The sequence below is a fragment of the Chamaea fasciata genome, unplaced genomic scaffold, assembly GCF_029207755.1.
Source record: "Chamaea fasciata isolate MVZ Bird 193981 ecotype frontalis unplaced genomic scaffold, bChaFas1.0.hap1 SCAF_17, whole genome shotgun sequence".
NCBI classification, from domain to species: Eukaryota; Metazoa; Chordata; class Aves; order Passeriformes; family Sylviidae; genus Chamaea; species Chamaea fasciata.
In genome coordinates, this window is record NW_027094102.1 from 3,291,951 (window position 1) to 3,309,588 (window position 17,638).

The following is a 17,638-nucleotide window of genomic DNA, read 5'->3' on the forward strand; positions in this document are numbered from 1 at the left end:
TTACTTATGCAGTCCTAGAAGTGTTCTTAGAACCTGGGAAAACTGCAGAACCATTGCTTTGAGTCATCCAACACTTCCCCAAATGTCCTCTTTCACATTACCTACGCACCACTCCCATATGGCTGAGGTCTATCCAGGGAACTGGCTCCAGCTTCTCCACTGGAGATCGACCTCAGTTAAGATTAAGTGGAACAAAAATTTTTCCCTCCAATATTGAGCAACGTAATATTTATAATCTTTTCATTTTTATAGCACCAACATAATTTCAGAGCTGTTCTCAGGCAAGACCAAGCAATCAGAGTACAATATGAGTGCACCAAAGAGAAAAAAGAAAACACAGGCATATCACAGAACACAAAACAGAAAGGGCACTTAAAGCATTTCCCAGCAAAAACTGTTATTCCAAGTATGTACTTTCTCTCTAACATGTATTTTAATTTATATGCTCAGGGAATGCAGAGGAAAATGTCTCCAAAAGAGACAGTAACTTCATCATGTGATGGCTACAAATAGAGAAATTTGAACTTATATCAAATACTCTCTTAAACTAGAATACAATTAGATGCTGATATCCCATCACTGCCTACAATCACCCTCAAGGGAAGCAAAATTGCATGAGACTAACAGAACATTCACTTGATTTAAAATTTACGGGAGGCTCAAGAAAGTTTCACATGCATTTTACCTCAGAAACAATGTGCTACTTATTCTTCCTAGCAATGATTTTTTTACATAGCATTCTGGGAGCAAAATGTAATTTTCAACAATAACATATTTTCTGACATTCTCTAAGGAAAAATTACTGGTTTCTTCCCTCTAAAAGGATTTCTACGGAATAACATCTGTGTTGAGATTATTGTGAATATGTTAAACTGACAGCAAGTCTCTAAGGGGCACTGCTCATTAATGTTCTGTGCATAAAATTAAAACTTGAAATATATTTTTCAACCCTTTTTGAATCATTTAAGCAATTCTCATGCAAAGAAACTATTGTGCAGCAATAATATATTTGCAGAGCAGGCTATGAAAGCTATTAAAATGTCCCAGACCCCCTGCCTTTCAGGCAAAAGGAAAAAAAAGGAGACGCTGTCTGATTTGAAACATGAGCTGTATTGAAACAAAAAAAAAATACTTTCAAAGACCATGAAGAGTTTGATTTCAGTTTATACAATGCAACAAAATTTAAAATTGTGTCTTTCTCCTTCATCTTTAATTCATGTGGTGCCTAGGTAGTTCTCATACCAGCAGGAGAGTTCTGTTAATTGTTGCACATTGGCATTTACAAGAAATTTTTCCAGTGGCTACAAGTGGTGGCCGTATTCTTTGAAACCGCATCAGGGCAGCATTCTGCAAGCTCTCTGCAGCCAGAACTGGGGAGCTCTGCTCTGAGACAATGCCTGGGACTCAGGGGTTTTATTGCAAACACCTTTTCCAGTTTGAAAATGACAAAGGTCTCCATGTCCATAGAACAAATAATTTTGTTTGGAGAGCATGTATATTTCTTCCACCAAGTATAACAGAAATAGAAGTGTATCCATCAGGTTTACTGTAAAGCAGTCTCATGTAAATCTTTAGTTTGAATAAAAAGGAATGAATCTGCTCAAAATCAAATAAAATCTCAGGAATTATTGAATTTTTCAAGCACAGAAATCTGCATAAAGCTGTAGCTGTAAGTGCCATTTTATGGACAAAAAAGGAACATATTATCATTGGGAAAACAAACATGCCCTCACTGTTTCAAAAGCCACTGGATAATTACAGCCACAATAAGATGAGAGTTCTAAATTTTGCCACAACATATAATGATTCTAACCAGGCTGTTGGATTACATTCATAAATGGAAATTCAGGAACTCCAATTAACATGTTCTTGATGTGATAGACTTTAGCAGGGTTTTTTTAAATGAAACCAGTCTGTGTCAATGGGACTTCATTACTAAAATCACACTAATCACAACAAGGCAGTCTCAGACTGTCTACATCTGAAATATTATGTAAAAACATTACAAAAAGACACCGACGTTATGCTCAAATACTCCTCTTTTAGACTTCCACACCTCACATGGCAAACTGTGGAGCAGCAAACACAAAACTGCCAGTACTAACTAATAGTTTTTGGCAAATATTTTTAATGCAAAAGCCTAAGCAGAGATACACAAATGGGTATATGAACACCTCAGCAGAGAGCTTCACTTTCAGAGGTTCTGACATTGCTGATGTGGAGGGGAAGGCACGAGATTAGTGCAGCTGAAAGAAAAAAATGAAGCTGCTCTTCAACATTTTAGGTGTGAAGATGGCACTTTTGAGTGTGAGGTGCAGGCCTCGAGAAACAGAGAACACAGACTGGTGCACCGCACTGCAAGTTTCCTTAGGGACATCTTCATTCCCCCTCCCTCACTGCTGTTATCTGCCATCAGAGGAGGGCATTTGTTCCTCTTTTCCAGCCAGACAGCCCAGTCAGAGCACTGCCAGTTGCCTCTACAGAGCTGCCAGACATCCAGCAAAAGCCATAGCACCACAGGAATGTTTGGGATTTACTGGTCACATACTGGTTTGGCAACAGAGCTCTGGGGTAACTGCCCAAATTGAGAGCATGTGCTGCTCACAGCACACGTGTGACACTGCCCTGAATTTCCACTCAGAAAGCAGCAGGTACAAACATCTCTCCAGCAGGACCCTGTGCTACAGAAGCTGCACAGCCCCCTATGCTGGAGCTGCTCCCACAAAGAAAGGATTCCTCTGTGTAACCACCATCTCCACAAGAAAACCAGTTTCTGTTATACCAGACTGTTGCTAGTTTGCTTCACAAGCGTTCAGAAAACAGCTACACAATACAAAGGTTGATTTAGCTACAATCTTCAGCACTTGAATCCGAGCATCACGTAGATGCAAATCTCAGCACATTCCATGGGAGTGGAGATGCTCATAATCAACAATCACAAATCCTTACGGAGAACTCAAAAGAGAACAGGTTTGTTTCCTTAGTAATTTCAAACTATGACACAGAAAGCTTTTGTGTACTCATCTAGATACTTTTCTCCATAAACAAGCAATATACAAAGCCTTAACATTCTTGTATCAGGGTAGACGTGAGATCTCCAGAAAACCAAAATTTAAGTCAGATTTTCAAGAATGCAAACACTAACAAAGCCAAAATTGCATTATACAGCGTCTTCTGCAGCAGTAGAGGTTTAAGATATCCACCTACCCTGGGTTGCTCATTTCAGCTCACATCACCTTTTCCTGTCTCCATTCTGTCTGCTGCCTCCATGCAGAACCACAACTGTTTGTGGAACTGTTCTGTGAAAGCAATTAAAACAGTGAGCTGACTCTCTGCAAAGCTATTTGGTTCCCTGAATTATTTCACAGAGCCATACCACTTGTGTTTGTGCCAACACAACATCCTAAAACAATGGAAAAACTTGGAAAAACCACCAAGCCCTCGTGCATTGCCCCCATCATGTGCTGGTGGAAGCATTTGTACACCTACACAGAAAACTGTATTTGGGTTAAAGCACCTCCTTTTCCCCTTGGTTAGTTTTAATCTCTACCAGTCAGCGCTCAGACTGCATCAGAACACAGCACCTCAAGCACTTCTTTTGACTGAGAAAAGGGAATATAGGGGCTGTGAAAAACCCAAACTGCTTCCCCAGAGGTGGAGCAATGCCTGTTACAGGTGAAAGGTTTCTCAGACTCCAGGTACTAATGTGCAACTCTCAAGTTATGGACAAGTTGTAAATTCTTGAAGAACACTTGTGAGTTCCTGTTCAGCACTACTGAACAGCTGAATACTTGGATATTCCTAATCAGAAGACGACCGGAAGAACTGGAATTTCAGCATTTATGGCCACATCCAGAGAGAATTTACCCATCTTAAAAGCACCAAGTATTGAGACTTGATTCTATTTAAAGGTGATGCTTTGAGTGATGTAGGATCTACTTCAGCATTTGTCACATGATGACAACTGTTAGATGCAGCTACAAGATCCAGACTTTCCGCAGAAGACTCTGGAATCTCAACAGACCTGTGTTCCTGTCATTCTGTATCATTATTAGCTCATTAAAATCCTATTTCACTTTTTTTGTCTCATAGTGCAATTCTAATATTGCCCTGTGCTCATAAGAGCCTAATAAGACCTATGACTGACTACTCATTTACTACATTCCCTCATCTGAGAAATAAGTACAAAAGACTTGAACGTGATAAAGTTCTATTTCCACAGTGTTGGTATAAGAAGTTCCATCTCTCTTGACAAATGCTGGTGCAGTTTAAGTCCTGACACAGTAAACTAAAGATTTGATTGTTTCATTAACAAATTATCTTCTTCACAGAAAGCATCAAAGCAATAAGAAGACTCCTGAGATAAATGTGACAAAGCAGCAGGAGTTAATTAAGTAGGACAATGAGTAAACATTTATGGGTGTGATAGGAGACCCAACTGATTTAATTGCGAGCCTAATTATCAATTAGAGAATCAAGAAATGGCATGGAAGTGAAATATTCCATTTGTTGATACTTTAATGATTTTCAGAGACCCTGAAGAGCAGTATTAATTGCTATTTTAGAACTACAGAAGGCTTTTTTTATTCTCCTCTTACTCAGAGGTTCTTAGTACCTCTAAAATTACTAATAAATGTATATAGTCTTCTCATACTCAAATATTTAAGGGCTTTAGGTCCTTTGGATTTTTTTTTAAAAGTCTAATAATTAAACATTCAAACACACTGCCTATAAACCACTCAGCTGAAGTCAAAACCTTCCTTCATTTATTTTCTAATAAGGATAATAAGTGTCCAGTGGCGTGAGAGTCCCATTAACTATTTCCAGGGTGTTTACACAAGACAATTTCCAGACAACACGGAAGAGGTCGGGGAACCATTTAAACCCACGAGGGCAAAGAGCCAGCTGGCTCTGCTCGTTGTTGAAAAGCTTTATCCAGCAACTGCAAGGAAATAAAATTGCCAAAAAAATTCACGTAGAGCCAAAAATATTAACACAGTGGAACACAATGAACTCTTTACAGGCTGTAAATATATTCTGGGTTCTCACATAGAAGCCATAAATTATGTTGAAGTCTTTCTCAGAACTTCTGTCATAGGCATGTAGCATGTAAGGGACACTCATCAGAAGAGATCAAACCGACACTGTATCACAGGACTGGTGTGGTTTCCCAATGAAATTATCAATAAACAATTTTGGTGTGTAGCAAGAGGGACCAGGACTAGGGCGGCAGGCTAAAAAGCAGCTTCCCACCACCTTAACCCAAACGTGTTTTCCTTCATTTGAAGACACACCAAAAAAAAAAAAAAAAATCCCCTGGACACCTGAGGGGCCTCAATAAAGCAGGGAGTGGGGAATTTTTTTGCTATTTTTTTTCCCTGAGACATGGCAGCAGTGCCACCAGAGAGCTTCCAAAGGACAAGAAGAGAAGATCCTTCCCTCAGAGTGTGTGGGCATTTGCCAACATTTTATTACGAGTTATTACACATTCCTCCCATTACCTGGGGCCCGCCCTTCCCGCCATCTTGTGCATCCCCTGCCTGAGGAGCCACAAGAAAGCAGGGAGTGGGAATTTTTTTAAACTTTTTTTCCTTGAGACACGGCTGCGGTGCTGCCGGAGAACTTCCGAGAAGGACGAGAGGACGCCATCCTTCCCCTCAGAGACCGTGCGGGCACTTGCCAACGTTTTATTAAAACACCTTCCCGCCCCTCGCTCCATCTTGGGCCCGCCCACAAAACGAGTTCGCGCCCCTCCCGCCGCCGTTGCCCCGCAACGCCCGAGCGGCCGCCGCGATCCCGGGGCCGGCGGGGCTGAGGAGAATCCCCGGGGCCGGCGGGGCTGAGGAGAATCCCCGGGGCCGGCGGGGCTGAGGAGAATCCCCGGGGCCGGAGGGGCTGAGGAGAATCCCCGGGGCCGACGGGGCTGAGGAGAATCCCCGGGGCCGGAGGGGCTGAGGAGAATCCCCGGGGCCGACGGGGCTGAGGAGAATCCCCGGGGCCGGAGGGGCTGAGGAGAATCCCCGGGGCCGGAGGGGCTGAGGCGACTCCCCGATCGGGGCTGAGGCGAATCCCCAGTCGGGGCTGAGGCGAATTCCCGGTGCCGGCGGGGCTGAGGAGAATCCCCAGTCGGGGCTGAGGCGACTCCCCGATCGGGGCTGAGGAGAATCCCCGGGGCCGGAGGGGCTGAGGAGAATCCCCGATCGGGGCTGAGGCGAATCCCCAGTCGGGGCTGAGGCGAATCCCCGATCGGGGCTGAGGAGAATCCCCAGTCGGGGCTGAGGCGAATCCCCGATCGGGGCTGAGGCGAATCCCCGATCGGGGCTGAGGAGAATCCCCAGTCGGGGCTGAGGAGAATCCCCGGTGCCGGCGGGGCTGAGGAGAATCCCCGGCCCCATGGAGCCCACCAACTACATAGCGCAGGACAACTACTGGTAACAGCCCCGCCCGGCCCCGGCAAACAGCGCTGCTGCTCCCGTCCACCTTCCCCTCCCGCCCCTTAGCTCCGCGCTGAAAGAGTTCTCACGTGTGTTTTAAAAGCGTTTGCGCTGGGTAAAGCGTGCCGTGGTAAAAAAGTCAGGGCTTTTAGAGCTAGATGCAGTGCACCCCTCATTCCCCGCCGGGTGCGGGGTGGGGGCACCTCGTCAGTCAACGCAGTAAACGAAAGTATATTTACTTACTTTTCAACCTCCTCCGCTTCTTAACAAAACATAATTTAAAGGCAGTGTGCGTTTACACGCAGTGTTTCAAACCTCTGGAAATTATTTTCCCATCAGCTCTGAGTCAGACAATGATAATTTGTACATTAACTTGCTGTTTTGAGATGGAAGCTTCAAGATTCCTGCTAAAGCGCTGCGCTTTGTGACATCAGTAGTTGGGTTGGCTTGGTTGGTTTTTGGTTTGTTTTTTTTTAATGGAAGTTTTGAAAGTAATCTTAAATATTTGTCTGTTGGTTTCAGGAAAGATCAAGTTGAAAAGGAAGCAGATGCTGCAAAAAGATGGGCTGAAAAATGGGGATTTTTGAAAACACCTCTTGAGGAGGTAAAATTGAATGGCATATAATATGGCTTATAATATAAGCAACACATGAAATACTTGTGCACAAATTTATCTGGACACAAAATCATGAAAGCACAGAAGAGTAGAAATGTATCGAGTATGCTTTACTACACTGGCATCCAAGGTAGCAACTGCACTACTTTTGAAATGGTTCAAATATTCCGTTTTCTTCTGAGTAAAATACATCAAGTGGTAATTTATATGCCGTGCATATTCTGATATATTTCTCTTGAGAAGCATGACTCCTAATAGTGCTAACAAGTACTAGATGCACACTGACAGGAAAATATTTCCCCTTTGTCTCTCTATATGGTATTTTAAAAATCTAGGGGAAAAGGTTCCAGCTAATTAAATTGTCAGTGGGGGAATCTACAACAAATGAAAATATTTAGAGTGATGTCTCTTCTCAGTGATGTTTAGATATTAGAATACAGTAGTACATGATGTTACATTTGGAATCAGAGTATTTCATTACTAAAGAGCAGGATTGATGCAACCCCTGCATAGATATAAATGTCGTTTGCATGTCTTCTGAAACAAAAATCCCAGTAATTTCCAAAGCACTGAAATAAGTAATCCTGCTTGAGGTGGAAAGAACAGGAAGTCCATATACAACAAGGGGAATGGTGTAGATATCATTTATTATAGTATATTTCAAAAGATAAATAGTCGAGTTTTTAAATATGTTTTGGTTTTAGTTGATTGGAGATGAAAAGAAAAAAGATGCAAAGCCCAAGCTACAGCTTCCAGATCACCTGCAGATTCGACCTGTGACACCTGTGGAAAAATACATTAAGGTTAGAAAATTAGATTTCAAAATTGCAATACAGCAACATCTGTCTTAAGAAACCACACAACCTCTGAAGACCAGTTGTCTTATAGAGGGGGGTCTTCAAATAAAGGTCAAAGTTAAGTGCATTTGCAAGCCAAACTATGCTTTAGAAGCATTTGTTTAAGACAAGGAATTGCCCTTTGGATATGGCTGTAATTTTTCTACCTTTATTTAAGAGTCTGCTTTTTGCAGAGTCAATACCACTGTCCTCTTCAGCACCACAAATTGATAAGAAGCCAGTTCTAAGAAGCCAAGTCATAATTATTTTGTTTTATGTGATTTGCATGTACATTCAGAGTCTTAAAGCTGTCAAACAGCTGGAGAGTAGAATGTGACTGATGGTTTAATTTATAAATACAGTGTGTCAGGATCACCAGTGAATAGGGTGACTCCACAGTGATATTGGGAGAGGAACGTACTCACAAAAGGGGAAGCAGAATATGCTAATGAAAAGGAAGGTTAGTCCACTTAGAGAAAATTAGGGAAGTAAAGGAGATTGGAAATTCTTACTTGCTGAACTAGCTTTCTTTCAAAGGATTCCAAGGTTGGGGAGATAAGGTAAGGAGGTAGTAAAAGCTTTTACTGAGATTAAATTAAAATAAAAATTAAGAGCTAGGGCTGAGTGTGGTAAAGAAATGAAATGGCACAATTTCTGCCATTACTGCTACTTGTTCTTCACTTTTGTCCCAGACCTCCAATGTCAGTCTAGTTGCAGTTTCAGTCGAGTCTCAGCCCCATGAGGGTGTTGGTGCATTAACAAATCCTGCAGTTATCAGCTGCTCCACGAGCGTGCAGAGCCTGGTGCTCATTGGAACAGAGTTTCCATTTCACCTCGGAACTGGGAGGAAGAGATGGGTTAGCTGTGATTTAGGTCACCCTTTACATATTCAGAGTGAAGTTTCATACATCCTTTCCAGAACTGTCTTTCTGCACATTTACCTTGTGGTAACAGTCAAATCTGTTCTCTCTAGGTTAGACTAATAAAAGCTTCTGCAGAGTCCCCTCCCCCAGGCCGAAAGTGGGACATGATTTCCTTCATTATCCTGCTCAGTGGGTGGCACTTTTGGCCATAAAAATTATCTTTTCTGAGGAGCTGCTCCACCTAAATATCATAAACATTTTCCAATCTTGGCCAAAGAACAAAGTGAAGCAACTCTGGCAAGAGAACTGAAACATTGTTCTCTTGCTGTGTATTTCTCTGCTAAGTCCCCAGATGCTGAAATGATAGAACGTGCCCAATTGAGATGATTCAGCCAAAGTAAGCACAGCAGTCACTGAACAGAGTCTGTTGGCTTTTGTTTTGTTTCCTTTTTAGCTAGATTAGTTGCAGATTAACTTGCTGCTCACCCATCTTTTAAAGTAGAAAGAAGGTAGAATGAATAAGGAGTTCTTGATGTAAAAGCCAGCTTGGTCAGTAATATCTTTGGCATTTGGATTTAAAATTATTATTCCATAGCTGCACTGCTACCAAATGTATTAAAGCAAGGAGAAAACACTATTTCTCCTGTTTACAGAAGTGAATTAGTTTTAAAGATGACGATGATGATCTTCAGCTTGAGCTTTTTCCATATATAATAATAATAATAAAATTAATTCTAATAATGTTAAGCAATTAAAGCCTTTAGTATTGAGCCAAACTTTGGAAAAAAGAATTCCAACATACACTACTAAACAATGACTTGATTGTTTGTTTTAGAACACTACAGCACAAGAGACAGTGTTGCATGACAGAAACTTTAGCCAAAAACCTTTTCACCATTCAGTTTTACATGTTACTTTGACTTTAGGTGCTTCCATCTCCTCCAGTACCTAAAACTACCCAGGGATTTATTGGCTGGAGATCCAGTATTCCAGCACTGGCACTTGAACAGGATTATCAAATCCAAAGCTGCAAAGGAGCCGTTGGTAATATGAAGTGACCATGTGAGCCCTCTGAGAGACATTATGAAATAAAGAGGCACAAAGATCCAGCTGCACTCCTAAGCAAATATCCTGTAGTGGACTGTTGATCATTTCTGCTCTTTATGTGAAAATCCACAATCATTTTGGTAAAGTGTGGACATTTTCATTTTACTTAATTGAATCAATGGCATCCAAGCTGTTAACTCTGCTTTAGAGCTTCCGCTTGTAACTTAGAAAAAATAAACTCAGGTAAAAATCACAGAGCGTGTACTATTTTTATTAGCATTAATAAGCCTATAATTTTAAAATATTCATTGGAAGTTGGAGTGACAGTGCAAACTTTTATAATTGTTTCTCCATGAGAACCTCTACCTATAAAATACTCATAAAATACACTGGGTTTTGTGTTGGGTGTGCTTTGCAGGTATTTTATGCAGTTACACACATAAGTGAGTAGTTCCCAGTAAAGAAATAAAGTACACAAAGGCCGCAGTGACACAAAATCACTTTGAAAAATCAGTTTTAGTATCAGAACAGGGTTTTCCCATTAATTGATCAGTATGCAAATGGGTTACAAAGGATTTCTGTCGCTTCAGTTTTGTGTATGCCAATATTTGCACCAGCCAGGGAGAGGTGCTCAGAGCCAGCAGGTGATTGCACTGGGAGTTCCTGGGGTAGCTCCCTCAGTGCCCTAGAGTTCAGTCTTGCACTTCATTATGCACCTGAAGATTTGCCAGGATTTCTGGAAACTCAGGAGACTCACTGAGCTGCAGCAACTGTTTGCACGATGTAATTCTAACTGGCCAAGGTGTTCAAACCAGAGGGTTGTTTAAACACAAAAGAGCCTCCAAGAAATCAACACAGGCAGCTCCCTGTAACTCCTTATCACTTAAAGGGGAAAGGTTTTCCTCTTTAACCCTGCTGTAAGATCTCCTTTGTGTTCTGCAGCCATCAATATCTACTGCTTGAGTCAGCACTGCATCCTTGGCTTTCACAGCAGTAAGGCAGCAGCCAGTGTTTGTTCTTCCCTTCTTCCCAAGAAATGACTCACCATGATCAACATCCCACCTTTTTTTTTTTACCATCCATTTCCAAATGCCCACAAAATAATAATATTTTACTTTTTTCCATATTCTTTACAAATAATGGAGAAGTGAGTCATATCCTTTGGAAAGATTACCCCAGAAGGAGAACACATAGCAGAAGTAACTTCAGACACTTTACTTAAAAACCAGAACAAAGAATGACTTGGAATCAGACTCTGGAAATTGAAGTTAAATTGTAATTTAGCTACTAACCATGACCTGTGTACACTGTTCTTTGGACAACCAAGATAACTGTAAGAACAATATTTAATTTCAGTGTGCTTTTTGTCATTGCCAGGCTTGTATCTCTTGCTTATTTTAATCATGTGGTATGTGGTTCTTCAGTTTATTTTAAGTTCATAAGATCTTATTCTTGTCTGATTTATGTAAACAGGTATAATAATGATTAATATGCCATTTAGTAGCAATCAAATTACATTAATTTAGGCCAAATAAAAGGGGAACTCCACTTGCTTTTAGAGACTTATATTAAAGAATCAAAGTTGGCACCAAATACCCAGTGGATGTTTGTATGAAGTGAAATCCAAATCCAGATGAGCCATGGTTTGATTTTGGAAACAAAAATAAATTCTTTGTCCAGCATCTGCAGTTGGACATTCCTGACTCTTATTCCAGTGTCCAAATATTAACTCTGTCCTGACAGCAAGGGTTTTGTATAGTTCATCCTGTCATTTAAGGTGCCTTTTCTTCAGGGGATACCTTGATAGAGACTTATTTGGGATGTGCAAGGAATATAATCTAAAAATTTAAGTCATTTTCATCATAAATCTGTCAGTTGTTATTTGTCCCCTGTATTTGGGGTTTTGGTATTATATGAAACTATAAACCTGACTATTTTTTTCCCAACACTTCTAACATTTTACATGAAAAAAATTGTGTAGAAGTTGTGGATTTGCAGCTGACAAAGGACTGCCCAGTCACATGCCCCAGTTGTGAATCTTAAAGGTCCTCACAGAATTATTGTATCACCTTGTTATGTTTGAAACCTGGCCTTTAATTTGTGGAAATTAACCTATTTATTGGAGCCAGGTTGGGTACATAAATGCCACTGCACACTGTAAAATGTCACACGTCTCCAAGGTCAGGACAGTGTTGGTAAACTCTGCACACGCCAGAAGATGCTTCAAAACAAAATTAAATCGCTTCAAAAGTGCAACAAAAGTCTAAACAATTTTAATTCTGTATAAAAGTGTCAGACCCGTGTTTCTGTGCAAGTCAGAGCAGAATCAAAATATGAGAACAAGATGTAAGTGTATTTAGATGTCTTTGATGCTCCAACCAAAATTTCATTTGGTCTTTTGCGACGCTTCTGGTGAGCACAGGGAGCTGCAGAGCAACTCCTTGGTTGACAAATTTTCAGAAAGCTGAAACCATCTGGCCTTTAGTGTTGTTTTCAGGTAAACTTTGCTAACAGACTCATTTTAGAGAAGAGCTGCGGATGGTCTTTCAGAGCTGCACACAGAGAAATGTTACTGGATCTGATACCCAGTCACCGGAGCCAGAGGTGGAAACAGGTCAGCCCCACATCTGCCACCAAGGATGTGTCCCTGCAGGTGCTCTCCTGGGTGTGTGATGAAAAAACAGAAAAGGCTTAAATGGCAGCTGCATTTGAGTGGAAGAACAATGAAATCAAAATTCTCTTTTTCACAAGCACTCACTTAACAAACAACAAAATTGGGGGACAAAAACCTGGTGTTTTGCTTCACAATGTGTTCTTTTCTGTGCTGTTAGAACTGGCACAGAACTGGAAATTGCTATTCATAATTTCATTAATATAAGTTACTTTACCAGGAGCTCAGAGTCAAAAGATTGCTATTTATTTAAAATGCATTTTACAGAGAATAAAGATTTTTGATTAGATCATAGTTACTGGTGATTCTGAGTAAGTAGCACTACTGAGGTTGCAATCACCATGTAAGAGTTACATTTGGAAAAAACCAAAAAGCAGCCACAGCCTGTGCATAGACAAGTGATGCAGTCCCTAAAAGGGTGCTTGGAGAATAAACCTCAGTGCTCTGCGTGAGACACCTCTGCAGTGACGTGCTGTGACATCCCAATGACCCTCACTGCAGTCCTAAGCCTGAGCAACAAACTCCTGTTCCCAGTTCATCCTCTTGGCTGCTCTGTCAGCCTGAGGTGACTTTAGCTCTGAGATTGTTTCCTTACAAAAGAGAGGATATCCATTTTATTATTATCGTTTTCAGAGCCGTAAGGTTCCCCATTCGCACACATCATTTCCTCCTTTAGTGAAGGATTCTTTTTGGTTCCTTCCACACTGTACCAAGTAGCAAAGTGACAAACATTGATCTAACAGAGTCACTGGCAACCAGACCAGGAAGCTCTGCTCCCCTGTGGAGCCCAGCCCAGGCTCTCCTCGCTTTAGGTTCCTCAATGTGTTGTGTTTTGTTCCCCTTGCAGCCGTGCCCTTGTAGCAAAACCGATAAGGCCTGCTCACAGACTATTACCTTCTTCCTGACTCCTGTGGTTTTCACATCCCGTCAAATTGTCATTTAGCTGAAAGCATGTCAGACCATTTCACAGGACCATACTGGAATAAATTTAACTGTACTGGAAATTGATATTGCTATGCTGCGAAACTGATTGGGTTGGAAGTGAACAAAACATGGTTCCTCAGTCATACACAGAAAAGACTAATGGCACTGAGAAATAATTTTAAAACATAACAATTTGGTTAACCTCATGTGTCCTGTTTTAGATGAGCTGCACTCTGCAGTAACATATGAGATCTGGCTGAAATTCGGAAGTGATGGGTCAATACAATGTGCTTTTATTAATGGAAATTACATCTTTACACCTTGTGGTCCCAGTTTGTGTGTGTGGCCCAAGTGACCCTGAATTTAGCCCCTACCCTCATATTTTTTCCCCTCACTGCTTTATCTGCTTCACTAAAGAAGTGAAATAAACTAAAAAAACCACTAAATATTGAAATAACCCTGCAGACTTCAAAGCACAAAAACAGATACAACCATGAAGAAATAAACAGAACAAAGAATCTTCACTCAGCACCACGCTTCCAGTTTGGTGGCTCCACCGACAGCAGCTTCCCTGGGCACAAGATCAGATTTGCAGGTACCAGACTGCGATTAAATGTGGACACAACTCTTGTTAATCAAAGTTTTTAACAGCTCTGATAACCCCATAATTAAGAGTTCCAATACAGGGCTGTAGAAGTGGCCATTTTCTCCGCTTCCTTGATAAAGGGCTCTTTACTCAGCCCACTTTCCTGACTGCTTTCCCGAAATATCAAAAATGCGGAGAGCAGCCGTGCACCCAAACGAGCCATGGCAGCCCTCGGCCCCCACCCCCTGCACGCACATTTCTGTCTCCGGCTTTCCCAGCGATGCCTGCAGGCTGCCGAGTGACACCCGGCTAATCCGTGATGCTCCAGCCTGACCCGAACCTGACAATGCCTTCTCACTTCCCGCAGCCCCTCCTTCTCCTCCCGAAGTGAGAGACGGGCAATGCTTTTATTCCTCACCGGGGAGCAAGACGAGCTCAGCTCTGCTCGTGAATCTCCTCTGTTCGCTGACACGCGTCAGACACAACATTCTCATCCTTAAAAGCTGGAGCAAAACAAAAACAAAGCAAGAGCCCAAAAAACCCCAGTGAGCTCCCAGTCCCTGTCTGGAAAAAAATAAACAGCCATTATGCTCCTATTTCCAGAGCCCAGCGATGTCCTTTGTTTCAGTGGAAGCGGTGCGATTTCTGTGCTCCCATCACCGGCACTACAGTTTCCATCTTGGCACTGCGCTGGTAAATGAACAAACCCCACATATTTGCAGTCTCTCGGGAGGAGCCGAGATCCAACTGGCCGGCGCGTGGGGAAGCGTGGAGGGACAAGGTTTGTGGCTCCACTTGGACATGGAGATCGCCTCCCCCACCTCATTTCCTCCCTGGCTGCAGTCACAGGCAAAGTTGGAGTTCTCTGTGGCAACAAAACAGCCTTTGCTGCTGAAGGCCCAAGGCCTGAGAAGTGAGGCTGGCTGTGCTGCCTCTGCACAGGGCAACAGCGTGCAGGGGCAGGGGTGCTGCCGGGTCAGAGAGCTCTGCTCCAGGAGATGGGCCCTGAATGTCTGAAGTAGGAAAATTCACTTTAACCTACTATTTTTGGGAGTCTTGAGCCGGGTGCCAGGTAAAGGGAACACAGTGCAGTGCAAACTGGGCAATAACCTGGTTCCAAAGGAGCACTGCTGATGCTTTTGTTCTCCCAGGCGCTGTGTCCACAACAGCTCCAGTTACTAATGTGCAAATGAGAAAAGCTCTTGCCATAGATTTGAGCAAACCAGGCTTTTCACCATGTTTGTTTGTCCTTCTGTTTGTTTGAAGTAGGAGCGCTGAGCAAATCAGTAATTTACTGGGATACCACAAGCAATGGACAGCTGGAGCCCTACCCCTTCACCTTGGGCCAGAGCTGCTTTACTGGAGAGGGAACCACCTTCTTCATACTCAACAAATCTCAGTTAAAATGTCCTGCGTGCATAGATGCAGAATTCTACATATAAAGGACTCACAAAGGAGAAAGAATTGCCTAAATCTGCTTTTCATTTTCTTTTCATTTGCACTGTTGGGGTCACTGCTAATCCATCCTTACCTGTCAGCAGTGACAGGCAGGACCCAGCTGGTTCTGGGCAGCCGGACCCTGGTACTCCCTGTGCCCCTCTCAGCTCATTGCTCCTGCTGGGGTTAACCAGCTGTTGAGGGTTTTTGGAACACAGAAGACACTAAATTACAAAGATACTGCAATTATCTGGAATATATTTTACATTCATTTCATGTGTGCTTTTGGAAGTGTTGCTGGAACTGTTTTGAAGCTGAATAAAGCACATCCCAGAGTGGTCATGGATGTGTAAAAGCATCCAGATATGAGAATGGCTCTTCAAACCTTGTGAGCCAAATCTTTCTCTTTTTAAGAAGGGCTCTATAATGCTGATTTATACATTTTTACTGTGAAAAAGTAGATAAATACCCAGCATTGTTTTGTAAGCCTCCTGAACCCTCCCCATAAGGGCAGATTGCAGAGTTTATCCCATGCCTCAGGTTCCAAAATGTTGGTTTGTTCACCTGGTCTTGCCCAAACCCTGTGGGATAATACAATGAGACATAAAAACACAAAGTCTTACAAGTCCCAGCTCACGTCTCTCACAAAACTAACAAAACAAGCAAGCTTCACTTTCTTTCCTGATGACTACAGCCTTCCTTGAAAAATTACAGCTTTATTATGCATAATTCAATTTCATCAACTGCTTTTCTTTATTGTCCCTTCTAATTATGCACACATATACTTGTTATTTATTACAATACATAAATTATGCCCCAAGCATGGCACAGAAGTACACACACACTTCTTACGTAAGAAGAATGGAAAAATCAGTCAGGCCAATCAGGGATTTATTTACTCCCCTGTCCCATTCTGGATTTGTAGGTGTTTGTACAGATTCAGAAACCACATCTGAATTCTGTCTGAATTCTCCCTTTGGTCATTACAAAGGCATTAATTTACCTGCATTCTGTAATGCATCACACCAATTTAAACACTTTTTATTTCTGAAAAACAAGGCCAGATGCACAGAAGTTTTTATGCTTCTGACAGCCTAAGGATGACAACACAGTAACTCAATTTGTAGCCTGATTTTGGCTGAGAGAGGCTCAGGTCAGCAGTGTTTGATGTGCCACACGCATTACTTTTAAACTCTGGTCATGATTCAGGACTGCAGTTCCAAATTCAGACTTTAAATGATACACCACAGGATCCTTGTTCCCCACAAAGCTACAGAGGGAGCTTGGGCAGTGAGATCTTATCTTTAGACTTCAAAGGTATTGTCTGAAATGAGTCCCTGTGGATAAACCCCTTCAGGGCAGGACACCAGGGCCTTCCTGAGCCCACTCTGACTGTGCTGACCACTCACCCTTCCCTGCAAGAACATCTGCATACAACAAAACTGAGCCAAAAATGTCAGGTTTTTTCCAGCACATATGGAACCACCCATGGAATATAATTAATCTCAAGTGTACGTTCCCTCTGCAAGGTGTCAGGATAGCCCAGAGTCCAGAGGCATTTGTGTCCAGTGAGGATGTAATGCCTGCAGGTCTCCCTTCTCCCCAGAGGAGAGAGAATTGAGAGATCCCTGTCATGGATGTTTCTTTGTCTGTGTGGTATCAATTTATTAATTTGTTACACACTAATCATTAATCAGCATCTGGTGCTCAGACAGTACAAGGGGCCACACAATCAGCCATGCAGCATCACCCATTGCCCTGCCAGGCCTCTCCAGAACCCACAGCTGCTAAAACACCAAACAGGCAGTGGAAGGGCTAATTTCATAAAGTGAATGCCAACACTGCTTTGCAGCCCCTGGATGGGCCCAGCCGTGGAAGCTCTCCTGACCAGAGCAGGGAGTGCTCCCCTCGTGTTCCTGAGGTCACAGTTTGGCTAAACATATGCAGAACATGCTTGGCTCATCACACATGTGCATATCAAATCCCCATTCAGCAGCAAGGGAACAGAAGACAATATATGGTACAATACTGGAACTGCACTTCAAAGATCAGGATGCAATTCCACGGACTCCCAGGGTGACTTTGGCCACAACAGTCACCTCCCCTGCTTCAGCTCCCATCTGTAAAAAGCAAAATAACCATCCCTCGTTTTTACTTCATCCATCTTTGCAACTTGAACTCGGAGTTCTTTGTAGTGGTGTCTCTTTCTCAGAATACATCCAGC

At 42.4% G+C, this 17,638-nt stretch overlaps 1 protein-coding gene across 1 annotated transcript; it reads left to right on the forward strand.

Moving 5' to 3' along the window:
- Positions 1 to 6,380: 6,380 nt before the first annotated feature.
- Positions 6,381 to 10,033, forward strand: CIMIP1 (ciliary microtubule inner protein 1). Its single transcript, XM_066199178.1, has 4 exons — positions 6,381 to 6,431; positions 6,957 to 7,038; positions 7,755 to 7,853; positions 9,676 to 10,033. The coding sequence occupies exons 1-4, from the start codon at positions 6,394 to 6,396 to the stop codon at positions 9,805 to 9,807; spliced, it is 351 nt and encodes a 116-aa protein (XP_066055275.1). The 5' UTR covers positions 6,381 to 6,393; the 3' UTR covers positions 9,808 to 10,033.
- Positions 10,034 to 17,638: the final 7,605 nt, after the last annotated feature.

What these genes read in the sequence shown, in the direction of transcription:
- CIMIP1 (XM_066199178.1), top strand. Translation starts at nt 6,394, where the DNA reads ATGGAGCCCACCAACTACATAGCGCAGGACAACTACTG. An exon ending in ATAGCGCAGGACAACTACTG is followed by an intron (nt 6,432 to 6,956) that starts GTAACAGCCCCG and finishes TGTTGGTTTCAG; the next exon opens with GAAAGATCAAGTTGAAAAGG. An exon ending in CTGTGGAAAAATACATTAAG is followed by an intron (nt 7,854 to 9,675) that starts GTTAGAAAATTA and finishes CTTTGACTTTAG; the next exon opens with GTGCTTCCATCTCCTCCAGT.